The 9,123-nt window shown below is 33.2% G+C and overlaps 3 protein-coding genes across 3 annotated transcripts in view; all 3 read left to right on the top strand.

Annotated features, from left to right (window-relative positions):
- The window catches only part of LOC107067502 (uncharacterized), a 2,898-nt gene extending 148 nt beyond the window's left edge, over positions 1-2,750 (top strand). Inside the window, exons 1-3 of the mRNA XM_015323091.2 lie at positions 1-142; positions 1,285-1,524; positions 1,596-2,750. The exon at positions 1-142 is cut by the window's left edge and continues 148 nt beyond it. Coding sequence (XP_015178577.1) covers positions 79-142; positions 1,285-1,524; positions 1,596-1,828 — 537 coding nt within the window. The 5' untranslated portion in view covers positions 1-78 and the 3' untranslated portion in view covers positions 1,829-2,750. The remainder of the gene's footprint in view (positions 143-1,284; positions 1,525-1,595) is intronic.
- A 134-nt stretch (positions 2,751-2,884) lies between these two features.
- Positions 2,885-6,853, top strand: LOC107067503 (uncharacterized). The gene is made up of 3 exons (XM_015323092.2): positions 2,885-3,647; positions 4,203-4,364; positions 4,445-6,853. Exons 1-3 carry the CDS (start codon positions 3,593-3,595, stop codon positions 4,648-4,650), a joined length of 423 nt encoding a protein of 140 aa, XP_015178578.2. The 5' UTR covers positions 2,885-3,592; the 3' UTR covers positions 4,651-6,853.
- On the top strand, positions 6,733-9,010 carry LOC107067473 (UPAR/Ly6 domain-containing protein CG9338). The gene is made up of 3 exons (XM_015323032.2): positions 6,733-6,873; positions 7,191-7,349; positions 8,693-9,010. The coding sequence occupies exons 1-3, from the start codon at positions 6,813-6,815 to the stop codon at positions 8,938-8,940; spliced, it is 468 nt and encodes a 155-aa protein (XP_015178518.1). The 5' UTR covers positions 6,733-6,812; the 3' UTR covers positions 8,941-9,010.
- The last annotated feature ends 113 nt before the right edge of the window (positions 9,011-9,123 follow it).

Genomic DNA, 9,123 nt, shown 5'->3' with positions numbered 1-9,123 from the left:
TGATTCCTAGAAGGAGGTAAAGAGAGAGAGAGAGAGAGATAGAAGATAACTCGAAAACTGTGATCGAGACAAGGAGACATGCATCGAAACGTTGCTATATTTTTCATCCTTCTCGTTTCTCTCGTTTTGGCGGTTCGATCAGGTGGGAATTATTATTTTTGTTTCAAACATTTTTTTTGTGTTTTTTTTTTTTTTTGGTTTTTAATTTAATCTTAAATTAGTTTTATTTTATTTTATTTTACGATTGTTTGTTTGTTTTTTTTATGTATTTAAATACAAAACGTGATATTCAATGTCCGAGGACAAATTGTTGCATTGACAATTTTTAAAAAAAGAAGATAACAAAATTTTTGATATTTGTAAAACTTGTCGAATGTGTGTGTGTGTGTTTTTTTTTTATTCCAAGATCGTCGACCCAATATGCAAAGTTCCATTTTCTACGTGGTCCGATTTATCAGAGCTTTTATTACTTGTAACAGTAGGGGGGATGGTAAATTCATGTTCAAACAACTTTTAAACTTTTTCTTCATTATTATTTCTAATTTATTTGAATTAGAAATACAATTTCTCGTTAAATCTTAGTGAGTGACGAATGAAGTTTTGTTGAAGTAATCGATAAGAAAGCATGGAGATAGAAAAATGTTAAAGAAAAGAAAAATAATATAAAGAAAATATGTGGGTGGGGATTTTGGCGCCACATCGCCGCGACCCAAATAATGGGAACACGCGCGTTCTCTTTTCTACACCCCCACACTTTCCATGCACCACCGTTCCCCCCTTCTTTTCTTTCTCTTTCTCAATCATAAATATTTTTACGATACGTCAGAAACCAACCCCATTGGAAATAAAATACTGAAGACACCCCGTATCATTTTTCTTGAACATTTTTACTACTATTCAATCGATTTTCATTGAATTCATTTCTACTTGCATCTCGTTTAACATTTTTCTTTTTTTTATACGAAGTTACTACAGGGTAATAACTTTTAATAGGAACACCAATGAGCTACTTTTTCTTTTTATTAACGAAATATATTCGTACGAAATGAATAATTCCTTTATTTTAAATTAGAGAAAACTTTTCCAGAGCAACTTCAAAGTAAGATTCTGTTAATAAAAAAAAAAATGTCATCGAACAAAGACGTTCTCTGTTATACTCGATACTCGATAATTGTTCGCACGTTCATAACGAAGGCGCGAAAATTAGCATCTTACATCGTTTTCGTCATTCAATTTTTGATGTAACTGTTCATAAATTTCATAATTTATAATAAAATTTTGCAGATGACGCATTAAAATGTTACATGTGTACCTCGGTTACCGACAAGGATTGTGGCAATGAAATAACCAAATCAAAAGCAATCGAACCAATGGAATGTACGATGGAAAAAATGACCAAATGGCAGAGGAGTATTCAACAGAACAAAATTCTTACTCCAATTTTCAGTATTTTTGCCGTGGATGATCCGCAACATGATCAGAGTATGTTAAAGAACATGGCGTGTGCCAAAGTCGATGTTAAAAGTGAGTAGACAACTAATATTTTGTCTTTAAACTTTGACATTTTGTATTAATTATCGATTGTCATTCAACAGTTAAAGACTATGACAAATTAGTGACGATAAGAAGTTGTCAAACGGCTCAAGCGGAAAATGTCGATCCTTGCACGTCGATCGAAGGAAAACTTCAAGGTGGTATGGAATTTTGCGGATTGTGCGAAGAAAATGGTTGCAATGGTTCGATGACCATCTCTCCAAGAATAAACCACATTATTTTCATCGTCCTTGGATCATTCGTCATCGCTCTAATCCTTTACAGAGATGCATAACGTACACCATTCACGATCACTCCACCATTTTTCCAATTAATTCCGTAAATTCATGTCCACCGTCGAATCGAGTTATCGTCGTTGCATTTGCCTCTTTTTACCATGGAAAAAGTCCTCCTCCTCTTCCTCCTCCTTCTCCTCCTCCTTCTCCTCCTCTCTCTCGTTTGCAAGCATCGAAAAAACATCGATGTTTTCTAATTTCTTAGGATAAAGTCGTGTTCGAAATTCAGAAATATCGATTACAAGGAAAAACTAATATCGAATCAGGCGTTTATCCTAATCGTGAAGATAATTCATCGATAATCCGAAGAAAAAAAATCATTTGTTCTCTTGTTAATCGCCCTGAATCGAATAAATCGCGTTCACGCGTGTGTACTGCTAATACAAATATGTATACAAAAAAACAGGGTAAAATCAAAGTCGTTTTCCTTCTCAGAAACCATAAGATTTGTATCAGTTGATAGATAGAACACCATACAAGTGAATAATATATGCAGAATTCGTTTAGAGTTTTATCACATGGTCAACGACTTTTATTCCACCCTGTATATTATGTATATATACACACACATAAATAATATATACGTATGAGATACGAATATATACATTGATATTACATGTGTGGGACGCGCGCCTTCATCCCCAAACTTATCGGGCATTCGTGAAAAGGATTGGTCCGGTGGGCCCTGGCTACTGTTATTTGTTAAAAGAAAGAAAAACAAAATGAAAATAATAATACACATATTACAAATATATATATACATATAAACAAATCGTATCTCTACGTGTATGCAACCGGATATGCATTCTCGAGCTTGGATATTGGTATCGAGAAAACTAATGCTAAAGCTTTCGAGGTCAAATAAAAAGTGTTTGCCATGCACGATTATTATAACGAGCAATAAAAAAGCTTGTTAACTAACAGCTCCTCTTATTATAATTATTCTTTCCTCTCTAATTATAAGATTATTATTATTATTATTATTAACTGGCATTATAGGAACTCGAAAGTTTATTACCCTAAATACCAAATCCCGCAATTGTTCCCGTCCCTGAGCGCGATCCTTCCATTCGTGGTCTTCGTATCCTATTTCTTTCAGGTCTCTTCTAATATTATCCTCCCATCTACGTCTTGGTCTACCTAGTGGTGTCTTTTCCCTTCTGGTTTGGTATACCGACCAATATTTTGTACGCCGTTCGATCCTCCCCCATGCACCGTGCCACGTGACCAGCGGTTTTGTCGATGAACACAGGTTTGTTGCAAGGATATCAAAATGTACGGGAATTCAATTTCATGGGAAATCTACAAATTGTTGCAGAATTTGATGCAGCTCCATCTTACTGCATTAATTGTCATTGCAGAGCCAGAGATTTCTGGCGCGATCAACGCTGTTTTATTAGCGTCAGACTTGCGCGACATTCGGTACGGTTGTTTGGTTTTGTCTCACACATATAATCTATTTTATATATAATAGAATATATAATATCGTGTGTAAAATATTCTGAGAATATTTTCTAATATAATAGAATCATTGAAATGATAAACAAAAATGTTACGAGTATCAACGCAGTGTTAGATTTTGTCAATTGGCATATTATTTGATAACAGATGAGGAAAAAAACCGCGTGAAATATTAGGTGTGTTCTTTCCTCTCACCTGTTCTGTTATTCACTGGTTACTTTTATTATCGAAGATAAGATATCTCGATTAGTTTAACGATGTGAGGTTCCAGAGATACAGTTTTTAAGAACAGCATCCTCAACATGGTCGAATACGTAACCGTACTGATGATATTTTTCTTCATTTTTAATTTAATAAGTAAGTTAATTATACGTACAATCATTTTCTATTTATCCTTATATTAATAAAGTGGTGTGTGTGTGTGTGTGTGCTTTTGTACAAAAATTCATTTCAATTAATGCGATTGGGTGATTCAATTCGCGTTCACGAAAGACTAGAATTTCGGCCTATTTTATTTTTCGTATCGCGTTACAGAAGGAAAGGAAACGTCTCGTTGAATAAACATCTACTTTAATCTTTATTATTTCTTGCTTTTTTTGGGAAAAAAAACGTATAATCGTTACACGGTTTATTAAACCTTAAAAGTGCACACTTGGTAAAAGTTAGTTAAAGTGCACTATGAGTGTTTGACACCTCAACGTGTTTGAGTTTGATACATCTTTTTTAACATAGAATAGGTTTTTTTATCCGTCTGAATGAACAGTTGATGGCATTAGACAAATAACCCATTTTTTCGAATTCAGTACCGTTTTCGAGAGATCACAAATTTGTTCGGGTGTCAAACACCCCATGTGCACTTTAAGGGTTCTTTTTTTTCGTCATTTGTTGAAAAATTCAATATTATTTTGACAGAATTGACGAGTGGTCAAAATCTTTGGTGTTACGATTGCAATACCGATTTAAAAAATGGTCCACAAAATGAGTGCAACGATCCTTACATTCCAGGACCTTCTATGGATTTAATAGCCTGTCCTCGAAACGAATCTTATCATTGTCTCAAAGCTGTTGTACTGTGTAGGTGAAAAATATTCATTTATTATTTTCAAATAAATATTATGGTGTTAAATGACCAATTCATGTTTAATATGTTATAGATAAAAACGTTCTAGTAACGATAAGAGCCTGCGTACCAAGTCGTAAAATAGATCATTATTGCGATCATGAAAAACATTTTCCAAATTCTATCAACGAGTGTTACTTTTGCAACAACTATGCTTGTAATGGTCATCCATCGATGAAACCTGACAGTATTTATACATTAGGAATTGTCGTTTTAATGGTATTGAGTTACATTATATAATGCAAAGTTGAGACCTTAATAAATTGTTAACAATAAGTATAATAACAATAGGTATATATTTATTCTCTTATCTTGAATTTTTCGTTCTTTGAAAAAAAAAAAAAAAAAACAAATTTGTTCTATAAAACCATGAAAGATATTTAACCATAAATCTGTATAAAACTTAGGATAAGAGATGAACTGAAGAAAAGATCGTCAGGAATCGTTGAACGAAAGTGGTTGAAACATCTTTGAAGACCGGAAAGGTCAGTTGACTTTCTGAGCTTGAAATTAAATCGTTTTATGAATGAACCAGAGAGTAGATAGTCCAGAAGACTGACTGACTCCTTCTACGACGTTTCGTCGTATAAGAATAAGAAGCTGACCTAAACGTTTGCTGCTACCATCTTCGTAGTCTTTCGGAGTTGAGGGGAAGGGGTCAAATGCTCGAGTCAATTCGGTAATTCTTCCTAAGGTTAAATGTTCTCCTGACCCCTGACAAGTTCTTCTTAACGAGTCGGCAAGCCTAACTTTGCATCGTTACATTTAGCTGCTTTTCTTCGAAAATATCATCGAACGCGTTTAATAAAATTATTATTTCTTTTTATTTTAGTTTTTTTATTTATACATACCATCGATTATTACGAAGCACAGATTTTTTAAATCTTGACAACAGTCTCAATTGAGTAACTTCTTCAAACACTAATTAGATCTTCATGTAATATTTTAATTAGCACACGATTTACAAACTGGAATCGAATAAGTTCGATTATCGACTCGAATATTTTCTAACTTCAACCTATAAACTTTTCGCATAACAATTTATAAGTAAAAAATTAATTAAATAAACAACTTAAATTTGACCGAATTGTAACGCTGAACCATTATCGAATCCACCTGAAGACACACACAAAATTTTATTAACATCAGTCCAGCCGTTTAGGAGGAGTTCAATTACAAAAACGTGCACAGATGAAATATATATATATAAAGATATATCATTCCACTTCAATCCCAATACCAAACTCAATTGCATAATTTAAATTGACACGAAACTGGAAATATAAAGTAGCATCAATTTCTTTTTATCGATGCAAGTAATTGACGTAATTACTGCTATATATTCTCGTACAAGTATCTTTTTACAAATTATATCTCAATTATTTCATTTTCTGTTACATAATAAATTTGATCACACATGTAAATGAATATTTTTTGTTGCGAGTGAATCGATCATGATTAAACCAATTTGTTCGGCAAAAAACATTTAATGATTTAATCAATTTGATTAAATATTACATTTGCATCGATAAAAAGAGAATCTGTTAGACGATATTGATGTCATAATAATAATAATAATAACATCTAGAATACATTCATATTGGAATTATTCGCATCGATAAGCATTAGAGTTAATCTCCTCCATTAAATCATAATTATAGATTAGAACGATTAGATAATCGAGTAGGAAGACGAGGAGCTTCGTACGTTAAGGGTCTTCAGCAAACCATAGATGGATTAGATAAGAAGATATTTTCTTACAAAATTCATTAATATTATTTATTTGAAACAAAAAAAAGGTGAACTAATGTTTAAGAAAAATAATAATAGAATGTATGATACATTCCCATTTCTTGAATGAAACGAAAAGTGAAGTAAGAAAAGAGAAGAGACAGACGTTTGAGAAGAAAATGACGAAAAATGGTCCCAAACGATTAGCTCTATCGTTAATTGTCCTAAACGAGGTGGAACGAGGGCCCCATTTCGACTCTCTTAAAAAGTCTTCTTGCCTGTTGTTTGCTCTTTACTCCTACTTCCTGGCAGAGCAGAGAGGTCTGCTTCTGTTAGAATTGGTGGGGAGTTCTCCGGGGGCACGCACGACGCATTATTATGACGAAGTATATAGACGAGGACAAACGTAATAGTAACTTGACGAGAGTCACAGTAAGAGAGAGAGAGAGAGAGAGAGAGAAAAAGAGAGAGATACACACATATATATATATAGGAAGAAAGGGAAGGAGAAGATTCGTGTGTGCATTCAGCAAAAGAGGGTGTCGTCTACTCTCTCTTCAGTTTCAAAGTGGACACGTTCCGCGACGCCGGTTTCAAATAATTTCTTATCGTGTTTATTTCAACCAAATTTACATTTTCCCTCTTTCACGTCTATTTGATTAACTATCAACATGGTTTCCAATACTTCTTGGATGATCCTAGCTATTTTCCTCATTATTTTCGCTAATTCTGGTGAGTAGATACATTTTCTGTGTTTATTGAATTATAAATATTACATTTGACCAAACTCTAAAAATGATTTTATACGCAGTCTCATTATTTAAATTTGGCGCGCATTTTATCAACTACTTTAGTTTCTCATTTAACTTTTCGTAATATTTTTGTACCTGTCATTTACCTTACGTAATTTGTCTAGCAAATTTCAACGAATCATCTTGGTCATATTTATTTTTACATTAATTGATTGTTTTTATTTTGAAAGAAATTAATTGGAATATTATTTGTCTGTTTTTGTTTTGTTTTGGTATTTATTTTTAATTTTTAAACAGGTTCAGCGTTAAGGTGTTGGGATTGTTCATCTCACACGAGCGCAATGTGCGGTGATCCAATGAATTCTACCGATCATCAAGTTATGTTTCACGTGAAAGAATGTGGAAGAGGCATGTACAACAATAATAGACCTATTTGTCGTAAAACGGTTTTAAAAGGTACGTTCTGGTTTTTCTTATATCCACACACAATTATATGTTTTTATTATTAAGAATAAAATTTGGTATATAAGAAAACACGTATTATTATGATAGAAGTTAACTTTGTGCGCATTATTCTTAGCTTGATGACACATTTCAAACGTAACACAAACTATCTACGTCTAAATACTTCAACTCTTTTCACGAAACACTATCGAATTTAACGAAGGCCGTACCTATGAATTATAATAAGACACGTTTGTTTTTCTGACTCACGACAACTACTTGCCTCTAGCACGACAATTGACTTAATTAGGGTATGCACTAATGCGCTAAGATCATTCAATTATATTTTTTTCCTTGCAAGACATTTTAGCAAAAGAAATAATCAAACAAACATGGTTAAGTATTGCGTGTTGTAACCCAACGTTCTACGAGATTGATATAATAAAAGTTAATCGATTTTTTTTTTATTATGAAGAATCACACATACCACTGTGTGATTTCGACGAAATAGAATTACGTGTGGTTCTCCGTTTGCAATTAAATCTGTTTGACGAAGCGCGCAACCGGGCATGAATCAAACGGAAATCGTGTATTACGTATTCTCTTCTATTGTCTCACGAAGTAGTGTAGAAGTAACAACAAATTTTCCGTATACTGGAACGACCTCGATCCTTGTCCCTCTTCTTCTTCCTCTTCCTTCAATGATCTAGCTGATATGTCGAAATTCAGCTCAAAACATTTTTACTAACTCGATACTAAATGACTCATTTACCGATTTGCACATCGTTCCTTCTACGATTGGAAAACAAATCTTATCATCGATACGAATTATAGTACAAAACTTTCCTCTTATTACGTTTTTCTATATAAATATATATATATATACCTACTTATTTTTACACATCGTTAAAGGAAAAAAAAAAAAAAAATAGAAAAAAAAATTATAAGTAGGAGTGCCACCGGTTGCATTTGAAATTGAGCTGGATAGGAAGAACGCATTGCGCAATGGATAGGAACGTTGTTGACTGAAACATCGCGTGTGTATATTGCATCCTATCGCGAATAGAAAGAGGAACGTAGTAAAACGCAGGGATATTATTCGCAACTAGCAGCATACTTTTTAGACTTCCGTCAGCATTTTACTTACGGAATCATGTCATGCCATGCAACAACACAATTACTACTACGACGTCTTAATCGTACGAACGTACAAAATGAATCATTTCCCACCGATCTCCTTCTTCATCGTTAAATCATCAGTCAACTTATCGATGATCTTACAAATTATATATATATATCCTTCCATGTTTTTTTTAAACTATTTCAACTTTGATGAATAATCTGTTTTGTTTCAGATGGTGGCGAACGTATCGTCATACGTTCCTGTGCCATACCAAATATCGACGAAAATGATATAACCGATGGTACTTGTGGTTCACTCGCTAAAAACAATCAAGGTATAACCGAATCTTGTCATATCTGTAGTACCGATCTCTGCAATTCGGCAAGTGGCCTGTCAACGACGCTGTCGTTATACATCGTTGGATTTATTTTCATCGGTTATCGTTTTTTAATCCAATCGAAAATACAATTAATCAAATAATCTAATCGTTAAAAGTTAATTAAAATCTATACAAGTCTCATTGACAAATAATTATTGATTACGAATCTTACTTAAGATTTATTCATTCTAATCGTTTACTCTCTCTCTCTCTCTCTCTCAATTTACTTTCTACGCTAATATTTTTTTACTAACGAGTTCAAAAATAATGATTTATGAAACAAA

The sequence above is a fragment of the Polistes dominula genome, unplaced genomic scaffold (assembly GCF_049000335.1).
Source record: "Polistes dominula isolate Pdom_NZ unplaced genomic scaffold, Pdom_raw_medaka contig_20, whole genome shotgun sequence".
NCBI classification, from domain to species: Eukaryota; Metazoa; Arthropoda; class Insecta; order Hymenoptera; family Vespidae; genus Polistes; species Polistes dominula.
This window is presented reverse-complemented; position numbering and strand designations above follow the sequence as displayed.

Coding starts and splice junctions, on each gene's coding strand:
- LOC107067503 (XM_015323092.2), top strand. CDS start 3,593: ATGGTCGAATACGTAACCGTACTGATGATATTTTTCTTCATTTTTAAT. Junction 3,648..4,202: donor CTTCATTTTTAATTTAATAA/GTAAGTTAATTA, acceptor TTATTTTGACAG/AATTGACGAGTGGTCAAAAT. Junction 4,365..4,444: donor TCTCAAAGCTGTTGTACTGT/GTAGGTGAAAAA, acceptor AATATGTTATAG/ATAAAAACGTTCTAGTAACG.
- LOC107067473 (XM_015323032.2), top strand. CDS start 6,813: ATGGTTTCCAATACTTCTTGGATGATCCTAGCTATTTTCCTCATTATT. Junction 6,874..7,190: donor CATTATTTTCGCTAATTCTG/GTGAGTAGATAC, acceptor ATTTTTAAACAG/GTTCAGCGTTAAGGTGTTGG. Junction 7,350..8,692: donor TCGTAAAACGGTTTTAAAAG/GTACGTTCTGGT, acceptor GTTTTGTTTCAG/ATGGTGGCGAACGTATCGTC.